The sequence below is a fragment of the Poecile atricapillus genome, chromosome 4 (genome assembly GCF_030490865.1).
Source record: "Poecile atricapillus isolate bPoeAtr1 chromosome 4, bPoeAtr1.hap1, whole genome shotgun sequence".
Classification (NCBI taxonomy): Eukaryota; Metazoa; Chordata; class Aves; order Passeriformes; family Paridae; genus Poecile; species Poecile atricapillus.
Window position 1 is genome coordinate 50969386 of NC_081252.1, and position 20366 is coordinate 50989751.

The 20366-nt window shown below is 34.7% G+C and overlaps 1 protein-coding gene across 3 annotated transcripts in view; it reads left to right on the forward strand.

Annotated features, from left to right (window-relative positions):
* CORIN (corin, serine peptidase) overlaps positions 1 to 20366 on the forward strand; it is a 115567-nt gene that overhangs the window by 76649 nt on the left and 18552 nt on the right. For all 3 annotated transcript variants that reach the window (XM_058837993.1, XM_058837994.1, XM_058837995.1), the window contains exons 8-14: positions 932 to 1042; positions 1592 to 1708; positions 4957 to 5055; positions 9520 to 9751; positions 13739 to 13884; positions 14614 to 14721; positions 18954 to 19067. In XM_058837993.1, the coding sequence (XP_058693976.1) occupies positions 932 to 1042; positions 1592 to 1708; positions 4957 to 5055; positions 9520 to 9751; positions 13739 to 13884; positions 14614 to 14721; positions 18954 to 19067 (927 nt within the window). The remainder of the gene's footprint in view (positions 1 to 931; positions 1043 to 1591; positions 1709 to 4956; positions 5056 to 9519; positions 9752 to 13738; positions 13885 to 14613; positions 14722 to 18953; positions 19068 to 20366) is intronic.

The following is a 20366-nucleotide window of genomic DNA, read 5'->3' on the forward strand; positions in this document are numbered from 1 at the left end:
AAATTATTTCTCCCTTTTTTTCTTTTGTTTACTAAGGACAAACACAAACAATATAAAATCCAAAAATCAAGAGACATTTTTTTTCTGAGATTTTTTTAACATTTCTTCTCCAAATTGAGCACATTCTTCTCCAAATTGAGACCTTTCAATATTTTCTTGTCAGTTTTGGTCATTTAGTGGGGTTTTTCATAAATAATCTTAGTTTAAAGATGATTCAAGTTTTTCTAAGTGTTAATCTATGTCCTATCTTTCCTACCTTGATGTAAGTTTTTTTCTATACAATTTTTAAAATCTGAGTTTTTTACATGCTATAATTGGTTTTCATGGCAGATTTGGAGGACTGGACTGTATCTGTTTTCTCTATTTATTTTGATGTAAAGTCAGTCTGCTCAACAGAATGCTCTACTTTGTGCATTCAGGCAGAAAGAGTAAGATGATGCTTGGAATAATTTCTTTGTAGACGATTCTTATGAAAAACTCCAAGTGCATGCAAAAATATAGTTTCTGAAGTTGGGAAACATTTTTTAAAATGTCTTAGTATAAAGATAAATGAAGGAAATTATTTTCTCTGATGGTTACTGAAAATGTTGGTTAACTGAAAATCATTCCCTGAGGTGGTATGCCAGATCTTCTAATGTGCTTAACGAGTCTTAGATTCTTGTTTATTTACAAATAGTCACAGCTATTTGTAAATAAAGCTGAGAGAAGAAATTACTGCATCACTATACAAGCAATACAATTAAGATTATATGTAACTACCATCTGCAAAAACATCTGCAGATACAAAATTTTCTTAATATAATTTATTAATGCAAAATGGCTCATTAATAAGGAGATAAGCTAATAAACCTAGAATAATTTATCAGTAATATAAAGTATACAAATGGTAACTTAGCATCTCTTTTTTTCTTCAAATTTGCATTTGATGTAGATTGTAATCCAGTGACACATCACCAGTGTGGAGAGGGAAGATGTATAACAGCTGATTGGGTATGTGATGGTGACCATGACTGTATAGACAAATCAGATGAGATCAATTGCTGTAAGTTCCCTTAATATCTAAATTATTTTTTCTTTCTTTGAAAACTTAAAAAAAAAAGTAAGATAACTAGTGTACTAGTGTACTCACTTGGAAGGCAAAACTGTAAACTTATTTTATTTCAGAAGTTCACGCTTGACAAATGTTTATTTTCAATAGACACCAGTAGCAAATTAAATATTTGTTGCCTTTGTTGAGAAGTAAAGCCTTGCTTTGTGTTAGAGCTTCTTGTTAATTACAGAATTAGCTTTTTGTTACCCACTATATGAATAAAAATTATGTGCATTTTTTTCCCTTGGGGAAGCTAAGACTTCATCTCAGCCTGTTGATAATACCTAACATTTATAGTTTCAGTCTCTGTAGTTAAAGATCAGTGCAGCTGTAGCTATTGGAAAATTAGCTGACACATAATGGAAAACGCCTTGTGATCTCTAAGCAGTGTTACCAGCTCCTCCCAAAATAACTTCAAGTATGATGTTCAGATATAATGAAGATCTTCACTAAGCTACATTGATCAGAATATTGTCTTTTTAATATTTTTTTTCTCTCTAGCATGTCACAGTCAGGGTCTGGTGGAGTGCAGAAATGGGCAGTGCATTCCTAGTGCATTCCAGTGTGATGGAGATAATGATTGTAAAGATGGAAGTGATGAAGAAAACTGCAGTGACAGTAAGGATATGCCTCATTTTACTCTTCTTACTAAACCTACCATTGACTCCTATGTTCCACAGTGCCTTTAGCTAAAGCTGTCTGACAAATTACTTTCTTTACCTTTTAAATAACACTTGCTAAGGCTGGTTGGTGTGTGCTTTACACAGACATTTGTAAGCAGACTTCTTTTAATATTTAAAAACATTAAAAAAGATTAAGTGAGGGTGATATTTAGCACAATATTTAGTTATCTGATGTGATCAGCTGTTATTTGAAATACATTGTTTGGAGCAATGAGAATCTACTATCACAGGAATTGGTGTCATTTGAGGAGAAATTTTCTCATTAAAATCCTTTTTTTATCAGAACTTGGGAAACAGAGAAAGAATGTTTTTATAAGTAAACTAATGATTTAGTGTTACTAAGGGAAAAATATATGGGAACATAAGGTTTTGCAGCTACTTGATAGCTATCTTATATACTCTATGAGAGAAGAGGAAGGTATTTTTCACATGTAATTATCTTATTTCTGGTAAGGTATAGGTTCAGATTGCAGCCTTTCCTTCAATGCAACAATTATTAATGTCTTTTTTTAATGTATCTTATTTTAAATAAAATAGCTAACCTTAAAATAGCCTTAAAATAACCTTAAAATAACCTTAAAATAACCTTAAAATAGCTAACCTTATGCAGAATGCTAGTGATGGCAAATGTAGTGATAATAGGACAGGCTATTCAATAGTTACTAGAGTAGATAAGACCTGTTATCATAAAATAGATACACACAATAATTTTATAAGCCTCATATCTTTAGGAAACCAGTCTAAAAGAAATCCTTTCGTAAGAATGTTACTCAGTCCCTTCTTTTCATAGAAAATTCTTGGGATCTTCCTACTCTAATTTAAATACCTTCATTCCAAAAAATACCTGAGAAGCGGAAACATAGAAATTATCATTATTTTTCTTCATTTTTAATGCTGACATTTTAAAAAGGTGTTGCATGAAATATTTTCTAGTTCTGACTGTGGCAATCTAAAAACACAGAAAAAAGTTTTTCTCCTCAGTTTTGACACTGCACTTTCACAAAGTGTTCACCTTTTATTCTTCTTTCTTGATGTTCAGTCTCAGTCTTATTCTATGAATTCTTTTATCCTCCATTTCTCTTGCATGATGTGGGCTAGAAATCAGCAATGTATTTTATCACTGCCTCTTTTTTCCCTTTTGATGTTGAAGCAATGGTTAAAAATTTTTTTTGGTATAATGAATAGGTATAGATATTAATATTCAAGCACTGGTATGTGGTGATCATTATGTATTCAGTGATATCACTAAATGATAAAAGATCTTTCTGCTTGGCATTAAACTGTAGAACTTTTAAATTAAAAAAAATTCCTAATTTTTATTATTAATTCTTACATATGAAAAATTCTATCCAGTATTTTGCAATATTTTGCAGTATTGCATAGAGCAAAATTCTTTCTTTAGGCACCCATATCCCATCCATCCTTATTTGCATATGAATATGTTGGCAGAATTTAGATTTTATTCATCTTTAGTTCCTTTTAAAGTCCATGTAAAACAAGGCAGAATTCTTGTTTCTAACTTACTATTGTATTTCTTATATATTTTGTTGTTTCCAGCAACTGCAAAAATGTAGTAGGACATTTACTTATTTCAAAGACTTTTCTGCTTTACAAATCAAATAAAAAAAATTTGGATATGTCTGTCAGAATCAGTGAAGTTATGGCTAATGCAGTCTGGAGTACTGGTTTTGTTACAAACACAATAAATATGTGAAATCAGCATAGAAGTTTGAAGTCAAAGTATAGTGACTTCCCCTTGACTATAAAAGAATGCAGGGATCTTGTGTCCTAGTACATTCAGGGTTACAAATGACCATTGCTCCATCTCTATTTGGATGAGAAAAGTAGTCTTCTTCACTACATACCTGAAGGTATGGCATCTATCTGTGAGTACTACTCTCATTCATTTTGTAACAATAGAAGTCTAATATAGATGAACTCACGACTGTTCCTGTGACCTCTTCAAAAGAACAGTGTACAGTGTATTTATAGAAATTCAGCATTATTTGCACTAGGATCAAAAGAATCTACATTGTAGGACAGGGATTTTTAAAGGATAGGAAGGAGTTGGAGCAAACTTCAAAAATAATTTTAATGTAAATATTTGGGATAGCTTTAGAAGTCAAAAGGTTTTTCCTGCCTTTCAAATTCCATTTTGCAATCAGATGCAGCTGTAAAATAGATGGCCAATTGCTATAGCAAAAAAATTACTTCTATTGCTTCAATATATAACATGTATGAATGGAAGTAAATCCACATATTTATGATAGATATGACTCAGTCTTCAGTTCCTTTAGACAAGATTGTTGTCAAGGCTATTGAAACTAGATCTTTCTTTAGTACCTTCTGTATGTCCAGTGGAGGCATGAATGATATTCCTGGGCAGTAGTGCAATACAAACTCTAAGCAATCAGCGCAATAAGCTATTTTAAATAGGATAAAATGATAAATATCATCTATTTAATCTCTTCTTACAAATTAGTAAACTAAAATGACTGATTTTGCACATAGAAGAGAGAATGAAATGGTTTGGAAAGGAGCTATCACAACTGTGAGAAGGAGAAGTCCAGGGATTTCTCATATAAAGTAACGACCAAAGTAGTTCAGAAACTTTTGACGAAGTGTTGATTTTATTTATTCTGAAGTCCATCATTAGGACCATAGCATTTTTGGATTTCTTTTTGTTGCTGTTGTTTGTTAACCAGTCAAAGGAGAATGATTATGCTTCATCTCTGACCTTTCTTCAGGATGTCTTTTATGGTCAACCAAAACAACCATAAAATGAAAAGCAGATCAACTGAATGGCATTGAAGAATAATTCCCAGACGGTGTTCTCTTTCATCTAGGACCTATTGTTCTTTTTGAAATGTGATTTGCATGACTTTTCATATTCTGCATGGTAAATATCTTTCAGAGATCCATGCCTCTCATTCAGAAACTGGGATATCATTTTTTATATTGAACAGAGGGGTAAGAAGAGTAAGAACTGGATGGTTGTTGCACACTTTTCTTCCTTAATGCACTTGAAATGCTATTGGAGTTTACAATTACTGTGTTTATATTCCTGAACTGTGTAAAAGGAAATACTTAATTTTTATGTAAACACTGTACTTTCTCATTACACTCCAGTCATTTTTATTCATCTGGTAAATAATTTGAAAAGTACATTTCTATTTCCCTCAGATCAAACCCTGTGTCAGGACGGAGACCAGAGATGCTCTTTCTGCCCTGATCCTTGTGGAGCTTCTCCCTGTGATATAAGAAACAGCCAGGCAAACTGCAGTAAGTAGGTCACATGCTTCATACTGTTACTCTTTTAGGGTGTTTTAGATTACAATGAGGATGCAGGGTAGAACACAGTAAGCAATACTTTAATTTTCTAGCTAATGTACATGTCTAATGATTAAGCTTTGGAAAGGGCAATGTTGAAACAAATGTGTCTTCAAAGCTCTTGATTATTGATAGGATTTATTACATTTGACATTGAGGTATTTTAATTTCCTCTTCTGGGAGCTTTTATACTTTCTGCATGGGTGTTTGCCGTTGCACTTTCTCTTAGCATTTAATGACATTCAGTGTCTATGTGAAGTAAACAGCATAGTGTAAGTGTAAAGGAGAAAATACTGATTTATTTTCAAAATATAAAAAATCCCATGTTTCTGTATTTAGTAGTCTAGATAACTTTTAGGTCTTTATGAAGGGATAATTTTGGTATTGAAACTGGAAAAACTAATTATACTTCTAACTAATACATATTGTAGAGATCAGGGTCTTCAGCTCTGTGTTTCCTCGTATCTGTGTGTACCACTCCATGCAAGGTTCCTGTACTAATTGTGCACTTGATTCTGAGTAGCTGTTTTTCTCAACTGTGCAATGCCCAACATGAACAGGTAATCAAGAGGAATATATTTCTCTATGTGTTGAAAGTGGGGCAGAACTGTATTAAAAATTACTCCAAATTGAAACTTAGTGTTGTGTTAATACAGTCACATCAGTTCAGGTCACCTTAATGGATGGACAGACTTGGCTTCACTTACAGATTATTTTTACACAATTCATGTGTAATTGCTTTGTGCTGCAGTTATCTCTGCAAGGTATCAATGCTTTGATACTATATGGTAGCTTATGTGGATAATGTAATTCCATTTAAAATAGAATGGACATGGGAAGGTCAACTCGTCCAAACTCCATGTTCTTTCTAGAGTTGTGACTGTAACCTTCAAGTGTTTGAGACAGACACTGCTAATGCTGGGGCCTTTAGATGCTGCTAAACTAAAGCTGTAATATACTTTATAAAGCATAAATGCTTTACATGTGCTTCTATCAATGCTTACGCTAAGTTTCTGTAAAGGAGTAATCTTACATACCATATTTAGCATTAGAAGGAAACTAAGTAACACCTTTGGTCAACAAGCCTAAACTCCTGATCAGATCAGTGCAAATTAAGTTATGTTGCTCATGGTCTTGTGCAGCTGAGCAGCTCTATCCTTAAGGACATAGATTCCACAATCTTTCTGAGAGATCTGTTTTACTGTTAGAGCACTTCCTTTCTGAAAACCTAGTTTCCACATAAATAATTGGGATTCTGTCATGTCTTTTGCCTCTCATCCTATCCCTGCACACTTCAAAGGGTCTGGTTCCATCTGATTTACACCTTCCCATTAACTGCTAAGAGCAATAGGATCTCACATGAAAGAAGTCTTTAAGGCTCCTTCCAACCCAAACCACTCTGATTTTTTGACATGTAATATTTGAATTGTAAAACGATGTTCCTATGCCATATTATGAGAAACCCAAGATCTTTTTAGTGAAGATGTTTACTCAACATATTATGGGCAGCTAGTAGTTGTGTAGTTCTTAGCAGGAGTAGCACGTAGTCTGAACTAGTCTTCTGGATCATCTCACGTCGTCCTTTTCTAGTCCAGTGAGTATTTAATTGTTTATACACAATGGAACAATGAGACAGTTTGGGAGAGATTTTTTTTGCATAACATCTGGAAGTACTATTGTCTTCTTTTCATTTTGTTTTTGTTCTTTGTATTTTGATCAGTTATTTTGTCTTTGGTAAGACATGAGAATTCTCATGAAAAATTTCAGTTTTGGCAAAGCAGTTCTTCTTGACTCAGATTACTATCTGGTTTAAAAATTCCAAAACATAGGCCACATTTCCCAATATTGAATATGATGGATATTTTCCAAATGTGGTAATGTCAGATCAGTTTAGGCTGGCATTATAATGTATTTACAATGTATTTAAGATAACAGAATGGGTATCTGAAGGGAGAGTGTAAAGAAGACAAGGCTCAGTGACAGGATCAGAGGCAATTGGCACAAAATGAAACACAGGAGCATAAGGAAGCTCTCACAGAAAGCATTTTTTTTTACTGCAAGTTTGACTGGACACATATTGCCCAGAGTGGTTGTAGAGACTCCAATGGATTGAGCAAGTTAATAATAAACACGGGAAGATATTAAATCCAGGCATAGTCTATGTGGTAATTTCTTGGTTTGTAGGGTTTTTTTGTTGGCTTGGATTTTTTTTGTTTGGTTGTTGTTTTGGGGTTTTTTTGTTTTTTGTTTTGTTGGGGTTTTTTGTGTTGTTTTGTGGTTTTATTTTTATTTTGTTTGTTTTGGTTTTTTTCTTTTTTTAATTCAGTATAAAAGATGCAATGAATTTTATTCCTTGTTCCCCACTCATTAGTACTCAGATGTACTATAAATAAGGGAGTAGCAGGACCTCTTAAATTGTAGGACAGACTCAGAAGGAAAGACTAACATTTGGGTTACTTAAAATGAGTCAGATGTTCCCCTGGAGCATATTTTCTGCTTATTACTCTCTGGATTTTCTCTGTGAATTGTGTGTAAGAGTCCTCTTTATTATTGCCAAACCTACAGTGACACTTTTGTGCATAATGTAATAGAAGCTTTCTAAACATGGTGTGAAAATTATAATCATATTGAAAAGATGTAAAGATCTATCCTCCAGTGGCATTTGAGTGGACTAGATTTTCTTCCAAAATTCACTTAAACCCCTATAAATATGAGGCATAATAAAAGAGAATGGTATATGGGCATTTCAACCCTTTAATCTTGAATAATGTTATGTTATACAAACACTTAGACTGTTGCATGTACTTTTGTGTTCATCCTGAAATATTGATGAACATGTAAAGTTCTGTACACATCAAAGAAAGATATTTACTGGCCAAAATCAAAAGATGATTCCAAACTGATCTGGGAAACTTAGGCAAAATTGTGGAAGGACAAGGGATTGTTCATCCTGAAGGAAAGGAAATGGCAGTAATGTGAGGAGAATTGTTAAAGTCATTGATCCTCATATACACAAAAGATGTTACTGCGTGGTTCAGGACAGCAGAAATAGTTCAGTGTTGGTAGAATGCCAGGATTTAGCAGCAAGGAAAAGCTGCATGTAAAATGAGCTTTGTGATCATCAGATTGGGGTAAATAGTAAAAAAAAGTTATAACACCAAATGCCAGACCAAGAAAGAGTGCCAAGTTCTACTGGTTAACTGAATAATTGACTGCTGGATCTTCTTCTAACTTCTCCCAGAGATACAGCCATGGGATGACATATGTCACACTGCACTAGCAACTTATGCTGGCAATTGCCTAGCAGAGAATATTAATAATACTAAGTTATATTTGCTCCCAGAATAAGCAATTATATGTATTTTTTAGTTTTTGAATAGTGTACTCTTTTGTGGAAAACTTTCTCAATAAATACAGAGTAAATGAGTTTAAATAATTTCAAAATCATCTCATTGCTAAATAAAAAGTTGAATTTCAGTCTGAATTGAAGTGAAATTCTGTCTGTAGTTTTCTGTTATGGTGGAAAATAGAAAAATAAATATTTCTGAATACCAACGTCAGAAGAAATACAAAAGCTATATGATTTTTAAAAATCCAAAATACTTGGCTAGCTCAAAATTTGTTGTGATAAACTCCCAAGAGTTGGAAGATTTTTGTATGTAGCTATAATATATATAATCTTATGGACATGTAGCTGTTGCATCTGTTTTATCTTTGCTTATCATTCTCATCTGTTATTAGTTGCGTCTTACCCAGATTAAATCATTAGCATGTAATGTCTCTTGCTTGATGCTTGTGCAATACATAACCTATTCTTCCTTTAGATCTTTGTAAGCAAGGAAAAAAAATTAAAAGCAAATCATGGCTTCTGTTTTCTAAAGAGAGAAATTGTGCAGTCTCTGTCGCCAGAGATTTTTTACAAGCTGAGAAGGCTGATCAGTCCTCAGAGCTGACCTGCTTTGATCAGCACATTGGAGTAGAGACCTCCTGAGATCCTTTCCAACCCAAAGTATCTGATGATTTCTGTCTTCTTAATTTTGGCAGGTGCCCTATCAGTGTGCAGTGTGTGTCATGGTAGCATAGTAGGTACACCAGTGTGAAGTGTGCTACTGTACAGTACACACTGTACTGGTTTAAGGATGGTACCACCTTAAAGTTAAGATGTCGCTCAGAAAGTTAATGAATACTAATAAGGGAATAAAAGTCTCTTAATGGGTTATGAGGTCGGCAGAGTTCAAACCCACCTTTACTGCTATGAATAGGCTTATAAGGGATCTCTAGCTCTGGAGAGAACTGAAACTTGTGGTTTCTCAAGCCTGAGAGGATGAATTTGTTACATAAATATGGAATTATTTCTTCTGTATTTAATTTAATCTCACACCATTTGTGGTTCTGTTTGTTTTCTCTCTGTGAAAGGTCTGTGTGAACCGATTACTCTGGAACTTTGTATGAACTTGCCTTACAACTATACTTATTACCCAAACTACCTGGGCCACAGGACACAGAAGGAAGCCTCTATCAGCTGGGAGTCTTCCCTTTTCCCAGCTTTGGTTCAGACCAACTGCTACAAGTACCTGATGTTTTTTGCCTGTACAATCTTAGTACCAAAATGTGACCCCCATACAAATCAGCGGATCCCACCTTGCAGGTACTACACTAAGCCATATTACATTTAATTCTTGACTGACTGACATAGTAGTTTTACCCAGTTTTATGCTTTCATTGAAAGTGCCAAAAATTTTGCTTTGGAATTCCATAGGAAAAGGCTATTGCTGACCAGCACACTCAGCTCTCCGCAGGGCTGTTCTCCAATTTGTGCCTGGTACTACTCCTAGGTGCAGGATCAGGCATTTCTTCTTGTTAAATTTCATGTTCCTGATGATTGCCCAATGCAAAGGCTTCTCATCCCTGGAGAGCAAACACAATCTCTTGGTTTTGTATAATCAGCAAACTTGCTAATGATGCATTAAACTGCTGCATCCAGACCACTGATAAATGTACTGAACAGGACAGAGGAACCCAGAGGAGCAGCACAGGTGACCAGCCATCAGCCAGATGTAGCCCTGTTTGCCGGGACCCTTCAGCCAGTTTCTCACCTAGTGCACTGTGAACCTGCTCCCTTCCACTGTTGAGCAAGGTGACAAGAAGGGTGCTGTGAGCTTTGTGTGAAGTATTTTCCATTTCTGTGTGTTTGATTAGAATTGTGCCACTATAAAGAGTGTTTAAACATGGAATAAATTAATTTAATTTGGAACATTACCATTTTTTAATAGTTCCTTGTGTTAGTATTGATGCAAAGCCCTATCCAAATGTTCAACAAAACCTGATATTTTAATGAATGTTTACCTTTCTAAATTAGGAGTGCCTCATCATTCTGAACTACAGGCTAACTTAGGTTTTCTGCTTGTCAGAGTAGCTATTCCACCATCCATATTGAGTAACATCATTGTGCTTTTTGAAGTTATGCCTGTATTTGTTCAAAAGAGACTGTTCTGTAGATCTCATGGCTTTCTTAGCAGCAGTTATTGCAGGTTAGGATGTCTTGACCAACAGGCAGAGCTCTTTGACCTACTGACTGCTAGAGCCCTCTCATTCTGCATTTCTGCCTCTTTTGTTGGGCCTACCTTGACAGTATTGATTAATTAACATCTTCTGTTTGAAAGTGCATCAAAAATTGCAGTACACATCCTAAAATTTCTTATCATGTGATACTGTTGGGAAGTAGGTAACATTACTTTGTCTAGTGATGTTCTTCTTGGTGCAAGGTAAGAATGAACCACAAGGAAGTTTATGAATATGCAGTTAAATTCTCACATAGGAACCTAATGGGAAAGAAAATATTGCATACAGGATAGCTTTAAAGTTACAGAGGGGTTTGTGTAAGCTCTGTGTCAAGCTTGCAAGTTTGAAAATCAGGGTTTTGTTTTTTTTTTTAAGAAAGCAGTATAATAAATAAGAATTGGATTAACTTATTCTAGTGTAGAGGGATGTCAGTTAAATTATAGGCTCTTTACCATCCTACCTAGCTAACAGATTTTAGGAAGTGTGATGATACAGTTGAATAGTCTTCAAATTTAAAGTATTAAACAGATGAAGGGGAACTTACAGAAAGCACAGAACAATTTAATTTGATAGCAACCTCTGTAAGTCATCTGGTCCAACTTCCTGCTCAAAACAGGGTAACATCAAATTTAGACCAAATTGAATATATGACATGAAAGTTTAAATCGTAGGATTCAAAGCTCTACTTTTACAATAGTTTTTAGGTTTCACTCATATAAGGTCACAGATAAAGAGTGTTTTTGTCAGGAAGGGACACCTTTGAAGGTCCCATTAGATCTGTAGTATCTGCTTAACAATAACATTTTAGGAAGAATTTCAGATACTCACATAAAGTAAAAACCTACAAATGTTTTAAAAATGAAAAAAGAAAAATAACCTCATACCAACAAAAATTAAATAAATTTGATATTTCAGTATAAATGTGAATCTGCTTTACAATTTGTAGGTCTGAGAAGAGAAAATATTTCATTGTTGGCACAGAAATTATATTCTGAGAATCTGCTGCTGACTTTCAAAATAACTGCCCTCTTTTTCAAATTATCAGTGATTAGTTTGGCTTAACAGGACATATGTATTGTTTTACCTGTCTTTTCCTGTAAATATGAAACTGAACTAATGCAGTCTTTCAGTGTTACGCTTTGTAAGTCAAAGCGTACTTTCCAACCATGAATTGCACATTAATGTTATAATTCTGGATCTGTTATAATACAAACTTTTCAGGAATGCATTAGATTTTTTTAATACAGGCACATGGATCTGTTTTCTCATTCCAGGTGCTATAACTAAATTATTTTAATTCTACTCCCCCTGTATAAAACTGCTGTCCCTGCTTTGCAAGGCTTTTTGTTGTCTTTATGTTAGTTGGCTGTCATGCTTTGTTTTTTAACTGTGACAGTCTTCATAAAATTTTATTCAAAGTAAAGAACACTAAGAGATTTTTTGGAAAGAACTGAACTTACTGTTATCTATAATGTCATTGATGCATCAAGTATGTTTTCAATTTCTGAACATTATTCTTCATCTCTGATAAGGCGATGATAATATTATTCCAGGCCTACTTTGAAGTTTAAATAGATTATAATTCTTTCACCACAGACAGACAACTAAATGGCTTATAATACTCTGGAAAAAGGTCAGATTTACCAAAGATCTAAGTATGCAGAGAACCCAGGACAGAAGCAGCTTAGATGTCTCTGCTATATTATCATATTTTTTTGTTGTGGATTTTGTTTTTTGTCACTGGTAAATAAAAATTCTGGCATTCAGAAATCTAAGATTATAAAGTGGTATCATTCAACCTTTTTGATATTGAGGAGAATCTAAAAGGAAAGAGAGAGTCTGTAACATGGTTAACTGACATCAGTGCATTCTGTCTGGTTTTTCAACTCGGTGAATTGTTTGGTGTGGAAAAGCATTGACTCTTCTTTGTCTAAATCCTCAAAACAAAATTAAGTTTGGGTGGATTAATACTGCATTATTTTCCCAAAAGAGCATAAAATAATTAATCCCATATGGATTTGTTTTGTTGGTTTTGGTCACAGCATTTTCCAAAGCCAGTTGCATGAAAATAAAAAAGTTCAATTAGTCAAAAGGCCAAAAAAAATGAGTAGAATAAAATGCCTTCCATGAAATGAGTGTCTCTAGAAGAAAGATGTGTAAATATGAATCAAATTACATAAAGGCAAATTTAAAGTTACATAAAAGAAATTAAAAAAAAAAATAAAGGGTGGGATCATTTAGTTGAATATTTTTCAACCTATAGCTGGAATCCCAGACAGAAGTACTGGCTAAGTTTTTCACACATTAGGGGGTTTTTCTATTATGTATTTTCTCTTTGTAATTTTGAAGCATTTGACAGTGGGTATTTTGAGAGACGTGAGGAATGATTTTCAATCTCAATGGATTGAACAAATTTTGCGGTGAGTCCCATCTGTTATATGGTTAAAAAAAAAATGCTGCAGAAGGACTCTATTCATGCCTTTTCCTGATTTGACCAACCAAACTTGTCTAACACCAGATGAAGAAGTAGAAGGTATTCTGTTGCTCTGACAACAGCCTTAAGACCCAACCGGTCTGAGCTTTGCTTTTCCTAAAGTTTTAATTTTATTCCCTGGGGAGTTCTTCACTCTTTTGTTTGCAGGCTTAAATATTTTTTCCTTCAAAAACCAGGTGGTTTCTGAAGTAGCATAATCAGAAGAGGTAACATTTCACTAGTACAAAATGTGTTTGGGTTTTTTTCCCTGAAGGAAAGCAGTTAGTGCTTCTTAAAAAACATTCTCTGCCATCTCTTACAGAGGAGAACATGTTTTTAAGCAGTTATATTTGGTTATTATTAACCTATTTAGAACATAACTATTTATAATATAACTGCACAACAGGAACTTAAAATAATGTTTCAACAGTAGCATTCTTTGATATATGTTTTTTTTCATATTAAAACATCTGTTTAACTGATCCATTTTCTTAATCCTCATCTTTAACTTTGGCTAGGATTATTAACTGTAAATTATTATCTATGAATTTCTAAGCCATTCATTCAGTTACTCGGTGCAATTCTGCTTTGTCTCCTCAGGACATTATGTGTACAGTCTAAGGAACGCTGTGAGGCTGTGCTTGGGATTGTAGGTCTGCAGTGGCCAGAAGATACAGACTGCACTCAGTTTCCAGATGAGAACTCGGACAATCAAACTTGTCTAACACCAGATGAAGATGTAGAAGGTATCTCCTATACGTATTACAGCAAATAAAATATTTAAATTGATTACCAAAGTCACTGGTGTTTGTTTTTTTCATACCTCCTCTTTAAATTATAATATTTAAACTGTGGAAGTTTTTCCAAACTGGGTTCCCCTACTCAGCCATGCCAGTCCCTTGAGTTCTTTGCTGGATTACTTGCTGCAGGGAATTGCTAACAATCAATTAAAGAGTTCCTTAAAGATCTGCCAACTCTGTTCCACTCCTTTGTCCCAAAATGATACTGTGTGAGATGAGGCAGAAGCATTGAAAGGGTTAATTAGTGGAAAGTTATACCTGGTTTTATTAGTTGAAATAGACACATAATTGTCAATCTCTTTTGTTTTTTTTATTATTCTTATTATTATGGGGATTTCTTATACTTATTTCAATGCATAACACACCACCACAATGGTGAGAAGAATAGCTGGGAAATTCATACCCACGGTCTAAACATTGTACGCCAGTGATTTGGCAAAGCAGTGACATTTTACAGAGGGCAGCATGTGAGGGAGAGCTCTGGAAAACGTTGCTCCACCACGTTCCAGGTGCAATTATGCAGAGTCTCACCTGATACATAGTTCCAGTCTCACAAGCTTTCAATCCCTGTTATTTACCCTTCTGAAACAGCCCAGGAGATAAGTGAGTGCCCATGTCCTGATAAAGCTTTTATCTTACGGAGTCCTGTTTCTCCCTGTTTGCTGTCTTTGACAGAATGCTCACCCAGTCACTTCAAGTGCCGTTCTGGGAGGTGTGTCCTGGCGTCCAGGAGATGTGATGGTCAAGCTGACTGTGAGGACGACAGTGATGAGGATGGCTGTGGTAAATAAATTCAATAAGTTGGAATGGAGGGTAGCTGCAGCATTAGAAAATGAGCTTTATTTTTCATTCAGTTACTTGAAATGTAGCAGGAGAGTTCAGCCATTTTTTTGGTATGTTTAAAAGTATTGGGGTTTTTTTAAGATTGTATCAGTAAAAATTCTATAGCAGGAATCCTTCTTAATCGACATGAATACAATTTGTGATAACTGATCATTTAGATTCTGATAATCATACTCTGGGATGTTTGAGTATTCATTAAAAACCAAGCTAAAAAATTTCTGCAGATTTAGTTCTTTTCATATTACTGAAGGCTTTACTGAGCTAAGCTGTAACTCCCTGGCAGATTAAAGATTAAATCTTGAGTCTGTAAATGTAGTTTTAAATTTATATATGATAATGTTAGGATGTATAGACAAAAGATGTCATTATGATATATTGTGTTGCTGAGTGGATTTTGCATGGTTATTTCAGATTGATCAAACTCAAGTTACAAGTACAAGCATTAACCCTCTAAGTTTATTCTCCAATATGTTTCTGAGTTTACTTTTACTATAGATGCTTTTGACTTTTAATGTAAAAGGATGTATTGAACTGGAAATAATCAAGAAATCTCTTGGTCACTACATATCCTCATCCATGCTGGCAAGACAGTTTCAGAAGGAAAAGGGAGTTCTAAATATTTCTTAACTGTCTAAGCTGTAGCCTTCAGGGAGGTCTGCATGCAGGCCTGGCATCCCTAGGTGCAAAGACAATAATTATACTTCACTAAGGATTTAGAGAAAAGGTGTGCTTATGAGCAAAGGCTTGGAAAACATTCCAGCAGGGTAGGGTTAAGATGCACAACTTGTGAATTTTTTTTTAGCTGAGAATGGGTTAAGAGGGAATCAGAGTTTATGTGAACAACAAAACTGTGGCAATAAGATAATTTCTGCTCAGAGACAAAATAAAATTCAACACCAGAAAGCTAAAGCTAGGCTAAAATTCAGTCTTGGCAGTCCTATAAAATGCTTCTTTTTAAATAGCAGATCGTTTTAACGTTTGCAGTAGCCAAAGGTTTATTTATCCCCAATGTGTGATGTATTCTCAGTCTCTGGGAATTTGCAGATCATGCTTGTATTCTCTCTCCTCTTTCTCTCTTTCTTTCTTTCCTTTCCTCCACCTCTGTAAAAAGAAAGAAAAAACGGGTATGCTCTTTGAAATATGATTTAATGTTAGGTCATTCTCTTGTTTGGATTATAAAGGAAAGTCAGAGCGGAAGATCACAGTGACCCTTTCAGAGTTTGACATCTCTTTACTTTGAATCAATTGTCTCAATTGTCCTCCCTGCCAAATATTTTTTGTTGCCACCAATTTCGAACTCCTTGGAAAACTAATTGTTATATGTCTTTTAGGATAATTTTATTGTCCTAGACATTAATGTATGAAACATTGTTCTAATATGTAACATTAATTTCTCGAGTGGATCTCTCTTTTTCTGAAGTCTAGACAGAATGTCACAAGCAATCAGCAGAATTCTTATCAGTTTCTATAAATACAGAAGACTGTATCAGCTAGGAAATTACTGCTGTCAGAGTCACATTACATTGACCAGGGCTAATACTGTTACTGAAGAACAAAAAGTCCTTGTAGAGCTCCAGAAGTAACTGTCTCCAAATTATTCATATTCCATGTGTGCAGGACAAAATCAAAACTTGATGATTGTTCCATGTGTAAAGGGATAGCTCAAATTTTATTAGCTTTATCCTTTTAAATTGGTTTTCTAACATTAAAAAGCACTGAATGTTTAATTTGAAACCCTTGTATTTGAAGTGCTTTAAGTGATAGACATGGAATAGCTTTACAGTGCAGGGGAGGCTGAAAATGACTAGCTACAGCTTTCTTATGCTTAGACTACTCTGGCCAGAAAATATAATATATATAAAAATATAAGTGTAATATAAATTCCAAAGGGACTGAGGTTTACTCTCCTTATGCAGAGTAGAGCTGTATTCAGCACCTATTGTGTCCTCCTGCTAGCAATCTCTGCCATGCTTTCACATGGTCTTTGTGAGAGGACATCTCAGCCACGCAATTGCAATGAAATCCTGAGACTTTAGGGCCATTTACACTGGGATTTGGGGAGAAAATTTGACTGAGATTACTGGAAGTGAGACTTCTGAGTACAGTGAAGTGTAGGGAAGGTAATTTCCAAAATATATTATTATGAAAGATGTCACGAGAGTTTGTGGTATTAAATGTAGTTGGTTGTAATTGAATGCATTAAATTGCTGTCTGCTGAACAGTGCCTCTGGCAGGGAACAGAAGACAGTCCTACACCTACTAAAGACATTAAGATCATAGCATTCATAACCATTACTGTCTTTCACTGCTTTCTGCAATCTGGGTTTTGACCTGTAGCATTGTAGGAGAGAGAAAAATGTGGTGGTCTTGACGTTAATGATTCAATGGTAATTGCATAATTGGGAAATGTATATATGGATAACAATTGGCAACTTTGTATTATGAAGATGAATGAGGCTAAGATCATATATGAAACCATATATCTTGTCAAAATGCATTTTTGAGATAGGGGTAATATACATATAGACAAGTTTTCCTACCTCTGTTTTCCCTGTCATTGAAAATGCATGTCACAAAAATAATTGGAGATAAAATATAAATACTCCAAATGGTAGATGATCTTTACCAGCAAAAAAAGTGTATTTGAGCACTGAATTCAGTAAGCAGTGAATTTTTCATAGGGAATTATCTTTATATTTGTCAATGTGATTAGTTTTGTAGAGTCCTGGTACACTTCACAGTGTAACACTGTAATGTGTGATGAAGAGGAAAGGCAAACATGTATTTAATGAATTGTAAACACTCTGCTAAAAAAATTGCAAGGTTCATAAATTATGGAGGTTTAAGCTTATTTTATTTTATATTCATATCAAGATTCTAACGTGGCATTCCTTGTTTTATATAAGAGTAGAGATTTTGTTTGATTTCAATTAATTTTTCATTAATAGTTATCACAAATATTGAAAAGAAGGAGACCTGGAAAGTGGTGGTACCCAAGAAAGTTATTTAATCATGAGGAAGCAGTTTCAAAGGTTAAGGCTATTTATTTCTCTGGGCTTTAACATTTACTTACGTGTTTTTTCAAATCTAAACAAAATCAAGCACTCCACACATTCAGGTACACTTAAAACTTGAATAGATTTTTCCAATGATCCAGTAGGGATTCTCTGGTTTACATTTATAAAATATGCGCTTCTGAATTAAAACTTTCTGGAAACAATGTATTTGCTTAGTAACGTACTGCTGATATGCTTTCACACTTCCAGGTCTAGGTGAAGAGAGGTGCTGCTTTCAATACTGTTTTTAAATTTATACCTGAACTATTTGCATGAACATCAATTGAATCAATTGAATTTTCCCTTAGATTAAAATGAAAAGTATCATCTATAGAACAGGCCAAACAAGGCAATCAAATAATCTGGTTTAGTCAGGACAATACGTCATTTTTATAGTTTCCTATAAAACCTGAGTGTGAGACATGCAGGACATTAGTATGCCAAATTATTTAAACTTGTATCACAATAAAATACTTTATTAGTTGATGGAAATAAAAAGTGGAAGAAAACAAGAGAAAACTATTTTCTAAAATGTAGCTTGGGCTATACTTAATTTCCTCTAGCTGACCAACAGGAGTTTTACTGTCAAAACACTGACATAATTTTGTATTACTTCTCTTTCTACCTTTCATTGTGATTCTGTGTTTGATTCTGCATCAGCACTGCTGAAAAAAAAACTATGTATTTCTACAGTGTTTCATGGAGATTCCATGCTTTTATAGGATTTGCTTTTGAAAGACCAAGGAATTTCTATAGACTTCAGGATTAGAAAAGTTCTTATATTACTATTAAATGTATTTCAAGAATAGTGGTGTGTGGGTTTTGAGCTAATTGAGCTAATGCCTAAACCATTATAGATATGTATAATATATAATCATAATACAATTATTATTTAAAAAGCACTGAAGTATTATGAAGTGTTGTAATATTTAGATTCATTTTTTAAGTGTGCAATGTGCCAATCTTTCAATTTCTTCATTAGTAACTATTCTTGGTACCTTCTAAAATTTATATTACAAGTGAAAATATTTTGTGTGTTTCAGGACTTTTAAGGAATAAAACAGTTGATTCAATATTGCGAGCAAGTATTTCAGAACTGTGCTTCTCTGCCTCCAGGTTGTAGAGAAAGGGGTCTTTGGGAGTGTCCTTTGAAGAAACTGTGCATCAAACACACTATGATCTGTGATGGTTTCCCAGACTGCCCTGACATGATGGATGAAAAGAATTGCTGTAAGGACTCATGCAGTTTGTTATTCCCTTAAAAGGCTGATCACACTTTTGGGATGTTGGGTGAAAAAAAAATTAAAGTAAAAATGTTTTATACTTTCTATAGGCAGAAAGACTTAGTCATTCCCTCAGTTCCCTTTTCGGTTTGTCTGTGGCACAAATTTCTCCTTTTCCTCCTTTTGTGTCCTTTGTGATTCACATCCTTGGATCCTTGCTGTTTGTTTGGTCACTCTCATCCTCTCATCCTCTTTTTCTTTTTTTTTCTTTCTATTCTCTTTCTCCCTCCTTGTTCTTGCACCTTTGTACTTCTATGCCTTGTAGACTTTTGACTTCTTTTCCCAGGTTTCCTCAGCTTCATTCCATACAGGCATAGCTCATAGATGCTCACTGCTCATTTTTTCCTTGATTTTTACTTGATTTTACTTCTGATCTGTTTTTTGGTAAATGTCATATATCTCTCTTCCTTATTTATTCTCTTTCCTGACTGACATTTCTTAGATTCTGTCTCCCTACTTGGCTCCACAGATTTCTTCAACAATCCAAACTGTGATAACAATCAAGATACAAAACTTACTGTGGTGCACTGGTGGCATGGGCACACTGTCCATGTGTCAGTGTAAGTCTGTTCGGAGTTCTGGCAGTGTGCAGTGGGCCCTCTGGTCCCCGGCAAGGACTGCCCTCAGTTCTCTTTCCACTGTTTCCATCTGAGAATGGGATGGGAAGTGATGACACATCTGCAAACACCAGCTGCTTTGCAGGCTCCCACCCTGCACACTAAACTGGGAGTGAGTGCCCTGAGATGGCAGCTCCACTCAGTTTCATTAATGTATTAGTGGTACTCTGAATTCTCTTCCCTTTGGAAAACCTTTGTGTGTGGGCATGTTCCCAAGACAAGGAAGTAGAGAAGACATACTGGGAGAAAGTCTGCACAAGAAAGGAGAGATCATTAGTAAAGTTAGTTGAGAATTGAAATTTTCCTTCTCTGAGTAAACTTAGTATTTTGTCATTTCTGATGGAATGTTTGGATATAATTTTGTGATTTAAAAGAAGTTGCTCCTGAGTCTCTGGAGTTCTGTTGGTAGGAGCAGAATGGTAGGCACATTTTATGTGCTAAGTGAAACCTATGAATGTGTTTACCAAAAGGAACAGCAGCCTGCATTTATCGCTAGATCAAATTTTGTCTCTTTTTAGGAAGCTGAAGCTCACAAAACATTTCTTAATCTGCTTTTCATTGCAAAGATTATACCATTTAATTTCCAAGCTCTGTGCTGTAATCTAAAGAGTGGAGGTGATATTAAAGTG